Consider the following 18,568-nt stretch of genomic DNA (forward strand, 5'->3'; position numbering starts at 1 on the left):
GAGCAGTTCAGTTATTTTAATTAGTTTCTGTGACTGTAGGTAGATTTCGGTGTCGGTCGTCCTCACGAGGCCCAGTACTTCCTGAAGCAGATCAACAGATTTTACGAGATTTGATGAGCGATGCCATGGAGGAGATTGAAGTGCACCAGGCCAGTTCCTCCGTGAAACCACAGTCTAACGGTAAGGCAGACGGGCTTTCCTCTGGAAGCCCTGGTGTTGTCATCGAGGCTTACATTGTGTGTGTTCCTACAAATTCTTCAACAAGGAACTCATTAAAGACAAAACAAGTCTGAGTTCTGGTGGATGTTAGTCAGTCAGCTTTGTTTATTGAGTGTCTAGTAGATAAATAACACCGACGAGGATGCTGTGGGGGATGCAGATCAAGTGGAAGCAGAGCCATGTTTCCTGGAAGCTTATAGGTTAGTAAAGCAAACTGGCGCTAAACTGGGCAGAGTGGTTCAGAAATGATAACATGGGAAGAAACACCTCAGAGGGTGTTACATACTGTAAATGTTGTTTGAAACGGGTTGGAATCAGTGCATCAGACTTCAGTGAAAGTGCGATGAGTTGGCTTTCAAACTGTGGATAGGACTTAGGTATGTCGAAGGGAGAGAGAAGGTATCTTGGCAAGATCATTAACATCAAGAGACACGGACAAAGACAGGGGGAGCCCCACTTACCTAGCAGCTCAGGCTATTATGTAGCAAATGTTCCCTCTTATTGAAAAGAATCCTATATAATAAAACCCTAATATGCAAATCGACCAAACGGTGGAACGACTGGTCACTATGACGCACACTGACCACCAGGGGCCAGACACTCAATGCAGGAGCTGCCCCCTGGTGGTCAGTGCACTCCCATAGGGAGTGCGCTACTCAGCCAGAAGCCGGGCACAGCTGGCGAGTGCAGTGGCGGTGGCGGCAGCCTCTCCTGCCTCTGCGGCAGTGCTAAGGACCCCTTGGGGGGATGTCTGCCTGCCAGCTTAGGCCCGCTCCCTGCAGCAGGCGGACAACCCTCGAGGGGTCCCGGACTGAGAGAGGGCGCAGGCTTGGCTGAGGGACCCCCCCCCCTCCAGTGCATACATATTGTGCACCGGGCCTCTAGTTAAACAATAAAGTTGGATAGGCAAGGAGGAGGAACCAGATGGGAAGCATCTAAACATTTTGAAGCATGTCTCCGAAAAATATTTTTTTTTCTGATTGGATGAATTTAACTATTTCTATATGTTGTGAACTCTTAATTGTTAAAAATTACTTTATGATGTTTTAAGACTTTAGTATTAAATGTTGCTTTCATTCTAAATTAGAACTAAGGAAGCAAATGGGAGCCCTCAGCTTCCTAGCACCACATCATTTCTAATAAAAGTTAGCAGCTGACCTTATGTAGAAATGGGTATTTAATGACAGCAGCTTCAATATACAAGGTTCTGTATTAGGCACTCAAGTAGGTGTAAGTTCAAGATGCTGCCATAGAAGAATTTAAAGTCTAGTCTGTGAGCCTCTAGAGGCTAAATGTCCCTTTATCCATCTTAGTGTTCTCAGTCCATAGTAAATGATTGATTTGAATAACTGAATAGAGAAAGACTTGGCGAATCTAATATGAAATGAATCGTATAAAAATGTATGTTTACATAGAGATTTTGGTGCAAGTGCACTCTTTTGTGAACTTCATACCGAGAGCTACCTGAGAACAGATATCCTGTGTGGGTATCCAGCACCCCAAGAAGCCGTCTGTTTGTGGCTTGGAGGCCTGCCTGACTGCTGTTTCCCACCCTCCATGAGCAGAGAGTTCCTGTAGTTTTAGGTGACGTTGCTGGGTACACTCGCTTCCCTGCTCCTGCTATATTGTCGAATGGGTTTCTTGCAGAGCTCTACCCACAGGACAGGATTGTCAATATGAGATTCTGGCTAAAACCAAAAACCAAACTCCAGTCACCACTAACCGCTGCTGCCGAATTCCTGAGCTCCTCCAGCACGGACAGCCTGCACTTCATGAGCCCATCGTTTACTCTTTTCTTAGGGAGCTTCAAACTTACTCTTAGTCTTTTTGTCAGCAGCCAGAGGGGAATTGTGAAAAAAAGTGAGATTTTGCAGGTGAAAGCGTTCAACATACTGCGTCTCTGACACATGGTTAAAATGCTTATTTTTGTTATGTTGTTGTTGATGTTTCAGCATGTGCCAAAACTGAACGCTGTCATCTTTCTGCCTAGGTGTTTTGGATGAAAAATGTCACATTCAGGAGCCATGTTGTTCAGACCTCTTCCTGTTTCCAGATGAGAGTGGGAATGTGTCCCAGGAGCCCGGCCCCACTTATGCCTCCTTCACCCCCCACTTGATTAGTGACGCAGTGCCAGGGGTGTCCACTGAAAACGATGACTTTTGCATTCTCTTTGCACCAAGGGCAACCGTTCAGGTAATAAATTGGTAGCATAATTGAGGCTTTAAGATAACGCTAAAAATCAACAAAGGCCCAAAAAGATTAAGATTTTAACTTTTTATTGTTCGGAATTACTTTGTTTTGTAATTTACCATTGATGCTATGTAAATGTTTGTTACGCTTTGCTATTTCTGTGACACATCTCTCAAGGACTCAGAAGAATGCTCTAATTTGCAAAAATCTCCTTCGTAGTTAATTGAACTACAGATGTCATGTGTAGGAAGGCTGGGGAGTTTCATGACAGAAAGGGGTGCTGCACAGAGTTGCTAGTCCAACACCTGGGAGAGGTCAGATGTGCTTTGTGTGAAGGCTGGTGGTTGGTTGATATAATTTCCATTTTAGAGTCATACTCACATTTAAAAATCATGGGCTGCTTTTACTGAATCCACAGTTCACTAACCAAAATGGTTAAGCATTGGTGCTAGAATTGAACCCCATTGAAAATGCATCGCTATTTAGCGCATATATGTTGTAAACTGCCTAGTACTAACTTAGTAGGTGAGTGCATTTATTTGACTAAGTTCTGGGGAATTACAAAAAAAAGTGAAAGCAATAAAATTCATGATAACCTCATTATGAAGAACATGATAATTTGGTCAGGATGTCGAAGTAGGTCAGATTTGGAATGCAGTATTGACTTTGAATTAAAGAACCACACACACACACACACACACACACACACACCTGCCTCTTTATTGCCAGTCACATAGTAAAAGCCAAATTATAGGTTATAAAAAATCCTTATGGAGTACTTTGCATAGAACAGAGAATCCACTTTTTGGCTAATAATGCAGAATATCTTCTGTGATGATTAATGTCAGGACTATTATTCTGTTTTATGTATTAAAATCACTAGAAAGGATGCAGATCAGTACATCCCTTTGAGACAGGCAACATAATCAGTGATTTTTACTCGGCTAAGATAGTATGTGTTACCTGTTTCTGTGTTTCAGGAGAAGGAAGAAGAGCCAGTTGTAAAAATAATGGCTGAAGATGCAATTGTGATAAGAGATAATTACTTCAGTCTGCCCGTTAAGAAGACAGATGCGAGCAGAGCCCCCTTGCACTTCCCCGTTCCCGTCGTCCGGTATGTTGTTAAAGAAGTCTCTCTTGTTTGGCATCTTTATGGAGGAAAGGATTTTGGAACAGCCCCTCCTACTTCTCCAGCTAAAAGTTACATGTAAGTTAAATTCATTTCTATGTAAGTTTGTTTGGCAGGATTATCGTTTGAAGAATTATTAATAAAGTAGTATTAAAAATCTGCAATTTGTATCACTCTGTAAATGGTAGTGTTAGAGTTTTCCATTTTGTAAACTTATGTGCAGTGTTTGTATTTTTACTAAAATGTGGTGACTTAAGTGCTCTCCAGTGAGCAACATTTTTTGGGCACCTACCATGTGCCAGAACCTGTATTAGGGGCACATTCACTAAAATGAGTGTGACCCGACCCTGCCCTGGGTTTGAAATGGAGAGAGAGTTGTGTGAGCAACTGAGGGCAGTGAAGTGTGTGCACCAGGAGGTAGGGACCATGCACGCCCCTGAATCTCCAGCACCCCGCCCGGCACGCAGCGGCGTCAATGCTCCCGAAGTCCTTGTTAAACAGGTGCATCACTCGGTTGAGCTAGAGAACTGCATAGAGGACCAGGTAGCGGGCAGGCATGCTCATGGTGGGGCGGGAGGGGGGCAGAGAGAGAAAAGGCATCAGGAGGTGGTAACCTTGGCACAACAACATAGTGACTGTTTGTATTTAAAAGTAATTTTTAAACACTTGTGAATTTACTGTAGTTCTTTGTCTATTCATTGGGATTTCTAGGACTGGTACTCTAACTGTCAGGGGTTTCTGAAGTGACCAGGAACTTATAAGGAAGTCTCATTTCCAAGTCTGTCCTGTGATGTGAACGCCAGCATCATAGTTAGGTTTTCCTGTTTAGCTAGCAGGCGATTGCAGTCAGGGCAGTACAGTAAAGTGCATGTTCGCAGTGTCTCCAAAGTATGAAAGCTGTGCTGATTTATAGTCGTACAGTGTGTGGCAGTGTGATCTTCCTGACAGCTGTGTATCTTACTCTCTGTTCAGCTTGTTATTTTTCTGTGGTTATTCATTACCTTTCTTTGAATATTCCTGTAACAAAAGGTTTTTCTTTTTCAATTATAGTAGTCCCCACAGTTCACCTTCTCACACGCCCACAAGACATGGGCGTAATATGGTATGTGGGGGCAAAGGAAGAAACCATGACTTTTTAATGGAAATACAGTTAAGCAAGGTAAGATGGCATTTTGAAGGGAAAGTTCCACGGGAGTGGGAGCATTAGCGAGGGCTCATTAGTGCACCCCGCCCCCCCATGTGCAAGCCTGAGAACCCCCGTGAGGGCTTATTAAAACAGCTGCTGGGCCCCAAAGTCTCTGATTTGGTAGAGCTGAGGTAGGGCCCTTGAATAGGTATTTTTAATGAGTTCTCAGGGGATTCTGATCCTGCTTTCCCAGGACCACACGGGGGGCCATGCCTGCAGTCTCTGTCTGGGGATGCCTGCGTTGGGCAGCACACGTCAGGTCCTCTGGACGTCGGGACCCACACCGTGGGGCCAGGCCCCCAGTGACTTCATATGCATTTAATTCTGCCAGCTTGTTTGGGATTGTGCTGAGGGTCATATATTACGGTGCTTAATGTGGAGGTAGAATGATGCCAATTCCATGTGTTTAATTGTATCCTTGCCCACTTTGGAACTTGAACCTGCTGTCATTGATTCCTTTGCAGGCAAGTTCATGAGTACAAGAGGGTAATTGTATGTCTTATTCCTCTTGAGAGTTTGGCTTGGGAAGGATGGGGATTTTGCCAAGATCTCATAAGAAATGTCAAGTCAAACTTATCCTTGTGTGTAGGGAACATACAGATCAGTACCTAAGTGAGCAAATAAATGAAGGAACAGTACACTCCATGAAAGTGGAATTGAAAGCTGAGAATTCAAAGAATGAGATGAGTGATATTTTGCATTGCAAAGAGAAAATCTAATTTAAATAAAATGTCAAGATGGCCCTGTGTTCCTTCTCCTGTCTGTGAAGGTGAAGTTTCAGCATGAGGTCTACCCACCGTGCAAGCCGGAGTGCGACCCCAGCCTCTTAGAGCACCCAGTTTCCCGGCAGGTGTTCCTCGTGCAGGACCTTGAGATTCGAGACCGGCTGGCCACGTCACAGATGAACAAGTTCTTGTACCTGTATTGCAGCAAGGAAATGCCTCGCAAAGCTCATTCCAACATGGTAAGATTGGAAACTTGATATTTTTGTTATCTGAAGTTTAGAAAGTGTTTTTATTATATACTAGAGGCCCAATGCATGATATTTGTGCGGGGTCGGGGGGCCCTCGGGCCGGCCTGCGCCCTCTCGCAATCCGGGACTCCTCGGGGGATGTTTGACCCCTTGCTCCTAACTGCCCGCCTGCTCCCTCCTAACCGCCCGCCTGCTCGGTTCTTACCACTTGGCTTGCCCTTGGTTCGCCCGCTCCTTAATGCCCGCCTGCCCGTTTCTTACCACTTGGCTCACCGCTCCATAGCGCTGCCGTGGAAGCAGGGGAGGCTCCTGCCATCGCCGCTATGCTCACCAGCCGTGAGCCCAGCTTCTTGCTGGGCAGCGCTCTCACTGTGGGAGCGCACTGACCACCAGGGGGCAGCTCCTGCATTGAGCATCTGCCCTCTGGTGATCAGTGCGCATCATAGTGACCGGTCATTCTGGTCATTCCACCCTAACGGTCCTGGGCTTTTATTGTATAGATAACTGCAGAAGATTTAGATTGGGGAAAATTACCAGGTATCTTTACCCAATTTAATATGAAAACCCCTTTTAAATATGCTGCTTAAAGTTTTATGGTTTAAAAATTATTTTGCTTGTCACTTCTAAGGTCCATTCACTAAATTCGTCAACATGATGATAGCTGAGGGAAACCGGAAGTCCATAGCAATCTGTACAGAGTAGTTAGGATTGCTTGAAGGGTTCAGATTTCTAACACTTTAAAAAGCATAGTGGAGCAGAAATGATTAGTGAGGACTCCTGGGTGAAAGCGTCATGGAGCTGGCTCTGGAGTACCGACTGGGCTTAGCTCCGGGGCCTGTAGCCTCCTGAGACTGCACGGCAGCACCATGTGCTTTTTTCTCTCTAAAAAGCATCCATATCTTTCATCAGATTCTTGAGGGAGTGTGTGACCCAGAAAAGTTTGATTCAGGCTTTAAGGAAAGAGGGTAAACAGTTCCACTTTCTGGTCTAGGAATACAGTTCTTTTCCTTTGTTGTTGTTTTTTTAAATGAGACCAATGTCTTAATATCATTGGGGATATTCTCTCCCTTTTGTCTTGTAGTTGACCGTGAAAGCATTACACGTGCGCCCAGAGTCGGGCAGGTCACCTCAGGAGTGCTGCTTACGAGTGTCACTGATGCCACTTCGCCTCAATATCGACCAGGTAGGCACTACACTCATAACTCATGGGACTGCGGTGAAATACACATCCACATTCGGAATGAGAGACTTAAGAATCAAATGCTTACTATTTAACCTTTACGAAAGTTGGATAATTAACACAGACTTCTGCTGGTAAAGAGCAGGGCAGGTTTCTTAGGCTTTTGGAATCTGAACTGTTGGTGTATAATCGTTCTAGATGTTATCCCAGTCTCCTCCTCAGGGTCTGCATGACATAGCCCTTGAACCTGCTTCTCATTCTCATTCTTACGGACACACTTCTCATCCAGATGTGCAGGTGTTTTCAGAGTCTTAAAGGAAGCCCTGAGATATGATTGAAGGATATAAAGGGTTGAGTCTTACTCGCAGCACCTGGAAGACAGTTCCTCTGCCCTGGGTAAAATGACAACGTAGTAAATTGGCACCTGAACTGGTCACAGACAACAGAGATTCATGGAAAGACATAAATCCTGTTTCCCATATTCCAACAAGCATCCCATCAAGTTATTCTAGGTTTTGCTTTGGGCCGAATTGCTGTTAAAAACATAGTTGGTGCCTCTTCTGCAGACTTTATTCAAGGTATACGACAATATGATGCTTTGTAGTGGTGCAGTGTAGTGGTGACGAGCATAGGGTTGGAGTCAGACCTGGGTTTAAATCTGAGCTCTCTTTTACCTGTTGTGTGGCGTTGGCTAAGTTACTTAACTTATCCAAGCCTCAGTTTCTTCATTAATAAAATTAAAGTAATACATATAGCATCATTTTTTAAACAAAGAGGATTAAATGAGACTAGTGTATGTCAAATGCTTCGCTTGGTGCCTGGCACAGAATGTTAAAGATCATATAACGACTGAAGAAAATAAATGGGGCTTTAAAAAGAATCTTACCAACAAACCCTCCTTTTATTTTATTTTATTTTTTTAATGTGTGTGTATGTGTGTTTTATTTCAGAGAGACAGGGAGAGGGAGAGATAGAAACATCAATGATGAGAGAGAATCATTGATCAGCTGCCTCCTGCACACCACACACTGGGGATTGAACCCACAATCTGGGCATGTACCATGGACCAGAATTGAACCCAGGACCCTTCAGTCCACAGCTCGACGATCTATCCACTTAGCCAAACCCTCCTTTTATACCTTGTATTGGGGTGAGCTCAGGTTTGAATGTAGAGTATGTGTGGGATGGTAGCATTATTTGTTCACTTAATATTGACTGAGTAATGTTGATTTTTTAATTTAAATAAGTAATGTATTTAGGAATAAGCTTAAATAATATTTATATTGTAAAGAAAATATATACATATCTTAGAGAATATGTGAAACAGATGTTTAGCACAACTTTTCATTAATATTTGTAGCTTCCAAGCTGGGTCAGACCTACCAAGGAGAACTTTAGATTTATGCTTTCTCATTATGAGAATAATACCTCTTGGTACCCATATTTTAATTTAACTTATCCATACATTGTCCTAGTAGGAATATGATGAAGTATTTATGGGAAATTTCATCTGTGGAAATCACATGTGAGCACAGATTTGAGCAAGGTAAATCTTTATGGCACGACTTCACCAGACTTAGCAAGCCCAATTTTCTTTAATAGACTTTTCTCTTTAATATTGAGCTTAATTTCTTCTTTAGAACTGAAATGCATTATGATTTTAAAGTGGGAAAATGTTAATCTTAGAGAAGACAGTCAGGGAAATAAATGATGTGACTAAGCTGAGGAGGAATGGGGAATAAGTCCCCCGCTCTGAAGCCTGGGAAACAAAGCCATGCTACAAATATGTCAGCCTCAGGGGGTATGTTATTGATTAAAAAACCTTCCTGGTTTGCAGCTTCTAAGATTGATACACCGTATTTTGAGATAGCAAGTGGTCGTCTGATTAGAAAACCAAATATTTGTGTTCTTCATTTTTCCTTTTGAAAGCAAATCAGTTGATGAATGATAATGCTTTGAGTAATATTTTTCTTACCAAGCATATCTCTCTTTTATTTTTCTTCACTGACTCATAGATAGTAAGTATGAAAGCAACACATTGTTTTCTCATGTTTTTAAAAAGCTGCATCGCTGCCCTAGCTGGTTTGGCTCAGAGGATAGAGTGTCGGCCTGTGGACTGAAGGATCCCAGGTTCGATTCTGGTCAAGGGCACATGCCCAGGTTGCAGGCTTGATCCCCAGTGTGGGGCATGCAGGAGGCAACTGATCAATGATTCTCTCTCATCATTGATGTTTCTATCTCTCTCTCCCTCTCCCTTCCTCTCTGAAATCAATAAAAATATATTAACAAAATAAAAATAAAAAGCTGCATTGCTGATGGAGTTCCATGCAATTGCCTCCAAAGTTCAGTGTGCCCATGGGGTAGGCAGAAAGCTAGGCGGATGGGGTGATCTCCGTCTAGGGGGGGTGAATAGATGATGAAGGTTATAGAACTAGGCAGTTTGAGGTCCAAAATATGAAGGGGCCAGATTTCCTGACTCCTAGTCTAGTATTCATTTTAGTATATACCACCTGGAAATCTGTGTGAGGAAGATATGCTAATTAATTCCAAGTCATTTGCTGAATGCCAGCCACGTCCCAGGTTCTGTACTAGGATGCCGGGGGTACAAAGATGAATAAACATTTTATTCCCAAAGGTCTCTGTGTGGTGTGGCGAGACCAACATAAACTATGACTTAACACCTATGGGGACTACAAGTGATAAGGGTGGGCTTAGGGTGAGGTTCCCCACCAGCAGAGGGCTCCAAGGCCAGGTGTGTGGGGGGTGCGGTTAGAAGAGTGAGAGGTGATCAGGAAAGGCTGTCTGGGGGAGGGGACATTTGTGTGGGCCTTAAGGAATGCAGTGGAGTCAGCCACATTAAGATCTTTGTGAAAGCATGAGAGCCTAGTTCAGGATCTGAGAGGAGAGGTAAGGCCATTGGGGAAGGATAAGTAAATGCCCAGCTGAGGCTGGCGATGCTGAATATGTGGCAGGACCAGTTTGCGTGCACATTTGTGGTTTTTCAGCATCATTGCTTAATTGCCCGAGTACGACCTGAAAAGTAATTTTTTAACACGTGGTCATATTGCACTATTAATATCTTCTATCATACGACCTTAATGCTAGAAATAAATATTTTGTAGTTCAAGTGTAGCATACATAAAAAACCAAATTTTTAAGTTTAAAAAATTGATTGTTTTGAAGTATTGCGTATAATAAATGCACAGAGCTTGACAAATATACACTTGAGTAACTACGACACCAATTGAAATATAAAACATTTTCTGTGCCCTACAAAGTCCACTCATGTCCCTTTGTAGTCAGTCTCCACCACTCCAAAGCAACCACTGACTTCATTTACACCACCACAGATCAGCTACCTTTCCACAGCTTCGTGTCAGTGGAATTGTATCTGGCTTCCTCTCCAACATTGTGTCCGTGAGATTCATGTAGGCTGTGTGCTACCATGTATATAGCAGTCTGTTCATTTTTATTGCTGATTAGTATTTCGTTGTATGGGTATTCCACAGTTTGTTTCCTCATTTACTTACTGGTTTACATGGTACAACCACTGTAAATCTTTGTGTTGCTAGTTTTTTTAAAATTTTAATTCTCATCCGAGGATATGTCTTTATTGATCTTTAGAAAGAAAGAGAGAGAGAACTATCGATGTGAGAGAGAAACAACAATCGGTTGCTTCCTGTACATGCCCCAACCGGAGATCAAACCCGCAACCTAGGTATGTGCCCTGACTGGGAGTTGAACCCGCGACCCTTTTGGTGCATGGGACAACACTCCAACCAACTGAGCCACCTGGCCTGGGCCTGTGTTGCTAGTTTCAAAATTGGGTTGTTTGACTTATGAATTTTAGAGAGTTTAGCATAAATAACAAAACAAAAAAAAATTCTGACTTGATTAGTATCCCTTTGTCTGGTGTTTTGTGCATTTGTAGTAAAAATGGGTAAATCACTGTCTCTTAGTCTTCATTTTTTTAAGAGCACATTTATTAATTTTCTCTGCTTTTTGAAGGCAGGCATATTTAAAAAAACATATCATTGAAAATATCTCCTCCTAGTGGCCAAGGAATAACATTTCATATACTATTAACTTTACTACTTGAGATTAGAGACATACACATATATAGTAATATGTAATAAATATATGTAATGTAAATAATATGTAAAATATGTAAGTGTAATGCATAATCTAATGAGCAAGGCATGAACCCACTACCCTCCTGCAGACCAGAGTGTATTTCCAGTGCTGTCGAACCAACTGCTTGTTCTTCAGTCCCATCTGCCGTGTTACCTGGAAAAACACCCTCCTAACTTGTTATTTATACTTCTTACAAGTGTGATCTGTAGTCAGTCAGAGTCTTTGGAATTGCCAAATTTTTTGTGTGCTACCAAATATTGTAACTACATCTCTCAATTTTAGGATGCCTTGTTCTTCCTGAAGGATTTCTTCACAAGTCTTTCTACAGAAGTAGAGCTTCTAATGGCTCCAGATCCAGAAGGTACTAAACATGTAGCTGAAAAGTCTATAACAAGTACTTGGATTGACTGTTATGAGGCCTTTTTGAGAATGTACTTATGTAGTTTTCATTTTCATTTATATAAATGAGTTGTGTGTATTTTTTATTAAATTATGCAAATGTAATTTATGTAAAAGTAATCGTTTAAAAGGTGAAAGTCATTTTTCTGTTGCAGTTAATTGTGTTCATTAAGTGAAATGTAGCAAAACCAGTTAAAGCTAGATTGATGTATGGGGCTCTACGGAAGCATAGCCAGTGTTCCCGACGTGCGCGTTACCCTTTCAGTGAAGAAGTCTCCCGGCGCTGACGTCACCTGCAGTGTGCCAAGGCACCTGAGTACCTTGAAGGAGCCAAGTCTAGTGCTTTCTTTCTCTGGGCCAAAGCCACCTTCCCCAAACGACAGTGCCAATTCAGCGGAAGTGGCGAACGGGGAGGAAGAGAAGGACTTCGCGGCTGAAGAAGCCTCGTTTAGTGACCAGCCTGTGTTTTTTAGGTAAGTCGTTTAATTTTGATAACAAAGTTCTTTGGAGTTGTGAAGATGGTTCTTTAACACGCTGTGTAGGGTAGTCATGAGGTTGCATCAGCTTCTCTCCTCACTGCCAGATCATAGACTGTGTATTTGTTTATCGCTGTCCCACCAACCTCCATCTCCCATTTTACAGGTGGTAACCTGGTTCAGGCTCATCTCTCTCTTGGTTGTGCAGCAGGAGTCTCCTTTTCCTCCTAGCTGCTTCCTCTTTTCCTCTCCTGTCCCTCTTTCTGGTCACTGAATGGCTTCTTGGTTCTCAAACACAGTGCTGTCCTTTTTTCTCTTTTCCTTTACTCACCTCGACTTCAACACTCCTCCCCTTTCCTTGTGAGAATTTTCTGTCTAGTTTCTCTGTCTGCCCTCCCCCATCACTGTTGTGTCTTTCCTGTCCCTGCCCTCCCTGGCTAAGCTGGCACGACCAGGAAGCCCAGGTCCCTGTGCTGCTGCTGTCTGCTCCGACTACTGCCCTGCTGTGCACATGGAGTGTGTCCCTCCTTTCCTGACCCATTCATTCCCCATCGTCCTTCCTTCCTGACCCTTGATGGTAGGGAGGAGCCTGGCTCTGTTGGAAGGAAAAGAGTGAAGATCCAACCCACCTGTGTTGTGAGGCACAATGAGCTTCCTCCCCTGGTTCTCTGTGCTCCTCGCCCACGGCATCAGTGCCCCCAAACACTCTCTTTCCCTCTGAGTTCTGAGATTAGACTTTGTTTTAAATATTATGTATACTGCTGAAAGATTAAAAAAACGGAATATGAGGATTGGGAAGATCCAGGAATAGATGATCTCTGTTGATTCCAAACCTTCCCACCACAAAAGAATGACCTCACTTGTTATTTTCCCACATCGATCTTTTAAAAAACCTTTTCTACCAAAAATTGTGTATTCTAAGTAATAAATTGAATTCTCATTTTATATGAATCACATGTAAACTATCAGCTTTGTTTTTGTGAATACTGGATAACTGATGTAAAAGAAATTGAGTTGTTAAAATTCTGGACTGAAAGCAATGAAATTTGACACTTTTTAGCTTGTATAGTCTGTGACCTTTGCGGCGGGGTTCAGGATCTGAAGGAGGGGCCGACGCACAAATATGTAATTACCGCTGAAAAAGATTTTTCACCATATACTCTTCATTTTAGTTATATATATTTTGCCTTAACAACTTTGAGATTTTAAAGCCAATTATTACCCAAAGCATTTTCCTTGGCAAATTCTGTAACAGAGATAACTTACGGGCTTTCAGTTGCTTTAATGTTAAAGTATTATTTTATTTTATTTTTCTTTATAAAAACAGAAGTGCCCCCAGGACCTGGAGGCAACCTTAGAATGTGGTCTATTATTATTCAAGAATTACCCATAATTATGGAAACACTAATTTTGTTGCCCAAACCCAGCCTGTATATTTTCCTTGTGTCATTTTCACCATCTCCCAAAGGAAAACAGTCTGCGGCCTGTTCTATAGCATCGTGAAGAGATGGGCTTAGGCCCAGAGGCCACCCAAAATCCGGCGGGGTGAGCCTTCTCTTAAGCTAGCCTTTTTCTCTTCATGGGTATAGAAGTCTCCAAACTGTGAGAAATGGCTTATTTATTCAAATTTCAAATGAGGGACTGGGAAACAAAAACATGACAAAAATGGGACTTTTAAGAACACTCCCGAGAGCGGGCGTCCATTTTACAGGATCACTAAGAGACTAGTAATTAGTGGCTGGGGCCTTCTTTAGTTGCCTCCCTTTGTCTATGGAATTTTCCTAGGACCTGTGTTATGGCCACGTGTACTGCTCATATTCTCTCTCCCCACCCCCACATCCTGTTTGCTCTGGGGAAATTTAGTAATGGCCTAGCCATTTACTGTTTCTTTTCTATTAAAATAATTAAAGGCATGCTTAATAGACTAACAATAAACAAATTAAACCGAACAACAAAGACAGTTAAAACAACAATTAACAGACACTCATATATACGATATTTACAAGCACGCATAACACATAGACAAGACTTAATAAATCAGTTCTTTTTATGGATCTTTCCGATGTTTCATATGGCCTGGGACTTACAGCCAGAATGCGGCCTAGACCTCAGCCTGTTGTTCACAGATCTCACCCTATCCTGCTCTCCACAGCACTGACTGGCGTCTAAAGTTTTAGCTAAAACCTGCCAGTCCCAAGGCGTCAGATGGTAATTTTCAGACAGAGCATTAAGGAGTCCTTTTGTGAAAGGACTGTTAGCCCATTTTCTCCAGCTGTGGAGCCTTCCCACACTAGAGGCGGAGGATCCAGGCCCTTAGGTGTGACAGACTGTTGATCCCCAATACGAAGTGGGCATAATGCAGTCAAACAAGAGCCCACATAGTTAAAGATGACAAGGGCACTCGTTTTCCTTGAGCCTGATTTAAGAGAGGACCTTTTGACACCTTAATTCCTTTATCCTTGAGCATGCAAGCTAAAAATGTACAATGATGTTTTTGCCTTTTACTCGAATTCTTCCCCATTATAACCTGGCTGATTAAAAACGTCCCCATCCACTTACAGTCGCAACTCCGAAGCTGGCATGGGCTTTGTGCGCGGTGAACTTCCCACCTTTCCAGTGAATTTCCACTTTTCCTTTTTCACTTCGTTTTTCGCTCAGGCGAATCTTCTCCTCCAGTCCCTGTTCATGGCACCAGATGCCTCGACCTTCATGGCGGGGTTCAGAAGGGGCCGACGCACAAATGAAAATCCTATACAAGAAATATGAATTTAGAAGGCATTGGGGGCCAGGTGGAGCCTCTTTCTTGAAGAGACACACTGAGACCTGGGCTTATCCGCTTTTTATTCAGTTTTAGATACACATCTTGCCCTCAGTAAAGCACGGCAAACAGGTAGCAGACAGACCGTCTCTAAGGTCAGTAAAGATTAGTAAGGTCCAGTAAACATTTACTTGGAGGCTATCAGGTCAGGAAATTGCTTCAAACCACCACTATCTCAGCATGAACAATCGGTGCTTAGCGTCAGTCCTGCTAATGCTCAAGGTCCATCAGCCTTCTTTGTTCCATGGTGCACTTTCATGATAGTATTGGAAAGCAGTGGCTTCCTGCAGTATAGTAAGTAGCCTTACTTACCCAGTAAATGTTTGTTTTTCCATTAGACTGTCAAATAGCTTATAGGTTTCTATTTCTATTCTCAAAAGCTCCTAGAGCAGTGGTTCTCAACCTTCTGGCCCTTTAAATACAGTTAGTTCCTCATGTTGTGACCCAACCATAAAATTATTTTCATGGCTACTTCATAACTGTAATATTGCTACTGTTATGAATCGTAATGTGAATATCTGATATGCAGGATGGTCTTAGGCGACCCCTGTGAAAGGGTCCTTCAACTGCCAAAGGGGTCGCGACCCACAGGTTGAGAACCACTGGTCTAATAAGTTCTCCCCAACATTTATTCAACATTTACTTATTCAACAAATACTTGTTGAACATTTGCTATATATATGCCACATTTTATTCTAGGCACAGTGAACAGAGTAGAGAAAAATCCCTATTTAAATGAACTTAAAAATAACCAAAGGATGCTATTTTGTGCCATGGAGAAAAAACGTAAGAAAGGAAGAGGCAGGTGTTGAGGGGCTGTTGCCCAGAGAACCAAATGGAGATAGTATTCAGAAGACGGGAGATGTCCTTGTGGTGATGACCTGAATACAGCATTTTCATTTTACGGAGGTTAAGTGGTCTCTGTGGGATGGCTTAGGATATAATCACCAACACTGATTCTGTAGAACACATGTTTCCAGTGTCCGCTTGCAGTTCAGCCTTTGCAAGCTCCTTGTGTTTGATGTGTGCCATCAGTGTGTAATTCTATCAAAGAATTCCCAATATTTGCATTCCGATATCCTGCTTACAAGCATTAATCTCAGGAACGCTCACTAAAATTCACCAGTGTAGGCGGCATTTTAAAAATTTATTTACAAAGACATTTAGACTCAAAGAGGTAACGTGACTTGCCCGTAATTGCATCCTATATAACTGAGAAATATCTGCCCGAATACATTTTTTTAAGATGAACACTATTAAACTAGGAAAAGTTTTTTTGTGAGAAATTTTAAATATAATAAAATAAATAAAATTTATAAGATTATTAACATTTGGGTTAGTTATGTTATAAGAAAATATAATGCTAAAAGTCATTCTCTTTTATTCATTTTGTGGTTTTGTTTTTATTCTCCAGTTGAACAAATTAATTTATAGCTAATTTCAACTACTAGTAACTTGAATATAAATATCTCTTTCTTCCTTTATCTTCAGAGAATTCAGATTCACATCAGAAGTTCCTATTCGGCTTGATTATCATGGCAAACACGTATCAATGGATCAGGTGAGTTCAGATTCACATCAGAAGTTCCTATTCGGCTTGACTATCATGGCAAACATGTATCAATGGATCAGGTTTGGAAATTTTGTATAAATATACTCTCCACAAAATTATCTCATTTGTTTTTCTAATGGACTCAATTTTTAAAAAAATAATTTTTTGTCATAGTTTTATATATGAAAGTGCAAGATTTTAAGGTGTAATTGTTTTTAAAGTAAATTGAATACCATTTGCTTAAGACCCCATGAGTAAAATTTGATATAAATTGGGTCCTACCTATTATAAAATATGTGTTGTTTTGCTGTATTTTGTTTTAGCTTCCTTAGTGAATATTGCTTTGACTTTCCCAGACAATAACTATTTTAAATGACGAGTCTCTCAATTTACAGACTAATGTGGCCTTTATTTTTTTTAAGGGCACACTAGCTGGGATCTTGATTGGTCTGGCCCAGTTGAACTGCTCTGAACTGAAGCTGAAGAGGCTCTTCTATCGGCAGGGTGAGCCGTTCATTAGGGAGACCTTACGCTGTGGTCGCTGATGTTAGTACAACAGATACAAGTGGGGTTTTCTCAGCAAGCATGCACACCTTAGTCATGGACAGCACTGTTTGCAGACAGCTTAGTTTCAGAGGATCCTTACTGACCAGGGCTAGGTTTTATTCAGAGAAAGTAGAAATAATTGGAACAGAGTAGTATTTTTCAAAAACAGCTATCGTTATGATTATTTGTAATAATTTCCCAAAGTTGTAAATCAGCTTATTTAGTGAAATCGGGAAGTTCACTAAGTAGCTAAGAACTGTGGCAATTTGTAGACATTGAGTTAATCCTATGCCAGAGCTTTAGATGTTCAAGAAATAAGAGCAGTGTTAAAACATACTTATACACATTACCTAAGCCTTGTTAGAAATTATTAACATCACAACTGGGATATATATATACACACACATTTATTTATATTTATATGTATGTATATAATCAGATTGAACATCTATAATATTTTATCCTTAAGCTGTAGTCAGTTTTCTTTTATCTTAAGTCAAAAATTCCCCAGACATATCTAAAGCTATACATCTTTCTCCTTCTTATATACTAACAGTCATTTGCTTAGTTTGCTAGGTGTTGACAAATTATTCTCCTATGCAATCACTGAATGGCTTACTGACATTAAGAAGAACCAGCTACCAGGAATCCTGGGAGGTGTTGGGCCTATGCACTCACTAGTACAATTAGGTGAGTTTTCTTTTTTAATCAGAAGATAAGTTATTTTACCTCATCAGTGGTTCTTCACCCCTTTTGGGTTATGGATGCCATTGAGAGTCTGTGTCAGAACCATCTTTCTAGAAAACCTACATTTGCAGTCATATACATGAAATTGTGCTTCCCATTTCAGGGGTTAAAAACCCCAGGTTGGAATGGAGCCGAGACCTGAGCTCCAGCACCACTGTTGACCTCTCCGTGTTGACTTGTTCTAGTGCAAGGCCTGAAGGACTTGGTCTGGTTGCCAATAGAGCAGTACCGGAAGGATGGCCGCATCGTCAGAGGGTTTCAGAGGGGCGCTGCCTCCTTTGGCACCTCGACAGCCATGGCTGCCCTGGAACTCACCAACAGGATGGTTCAAACCATACAGGTACCTTTCCATAGGCTGCCTGAACCTATGCAGAAGGACGAGCTGTTACAGAACCGTTCCTCCATTTTGTTTTATGATGATATTGTGAAAATGTTGAGAAAAGCTATTTTATTCGTAGTATCATGCTTTTTTTATTAGTTATCCACTGTCAAGTAATCCTATATAATCAAAGCCTAATATGCTAAGTGTCTGGTCGTTCGGTCAGCCGTTCAACCAATCAAACCGTAATATGCTAATGATATGCTAAGGCCACTCAACTGCTCGCTATAACATGCACTGACCACCAGGGGGCAGACAGTCAACCGGTCAACCAGTCACTGTGATGTGCACTGACCACTGGGGGGGGCAGATGCTCCGATCGGTAGGTCAGCTTGCTGCTGGGGTCCAGCCGATTGGTACTGAGTGAGATAGGCCAGACACGCCCTGGAGCCCTTCCACGGTCCTTCCCCGGCTGGCCAACCTCCCGCGTCCCTCCCCGGTCTCGATCATGTACCGGTGGAGTCCCTCCGCCTGGCCTGCACCCTCTCACAATCCAGGACCCTTGGGGGATATCGGAGAGCTGGTTTTGGACCAATGGTGGAACAACCAGTCACTATGACGTGCACTGATCACCAGGGGGTAGACGCTCGATGCAGGAGCTGCCCCCTGGTGGTCAGTGCGCTCCCACAGGGTGAACACC

At 42.2% G+C, this 18,568-nt stretch overlaps 1 protein-coding gene across 1 annotated transcript in view; it reads left to right on the plus strand.

The window, feature by feature from the left end:
* ATG2B (autophagy related 2B) overlaps positions 1-18,568 on the plus strand; it is a 68,982-nt gene that overhangs the window by 47,080 nt on the left and 3,334 nt on the right. Inside the window, exons 29-40 of the mRNA XM_014463917.2 lie at positions 44-180; positions 2,210-2,412; positions 3,390-3,616; positions 4,589-4,697; positions 5,494-5,688; positions 6,779-6,880; positions 11,294-11,372; positions 11,676-11,883; positions 16,196-16,265; positions 16,679-16,767; positions 17,371-17,492; positions 17,735-18,026. Coding sequence (XP_014319403.1) covers positions 44-180; positions 2,210-2,412; positions 3,390-3,616; positions 4,589-4,697; positions 5,494-5,688; positions 6,779-6,880; positions 11,294-11,372; positions 11,676-11,883; positions 16,196-16,265; positions 16,679-16,767; positions 17,371-17,492; positions 17,735-18,026 — 1,833 coding nt within the window. The remainder of the gene's footprint in view (positions 1-43; positions 181-2,209; positions 2,413-3,389; positions 3,617-4,588; positions 4,698-5,493; positions 5,689-6,778; positions 6,881-11,293; positions 11,373-11,675; positions 11,884-16,195; positions 16,266-16,678; positions 16,768-17,370; positions 17,493-17,734; positions 18,027-18,568) is intronic.

Source organism: Myotis lucifugus, unplaced genomic scaffold, assembly GCF_000147115.1.
Source record: "Myotis lucifugus unplaced genomic scaffold, Myoluc2.0 scaffold_228, whole genome shotgun sequence".
Taxonomy (NCBI): Eukaryota; Metazoa; Chordata; class Mammalia; order Chiroptera; family Vespertilionidae; genus Myotis; species Myotis lucifugus.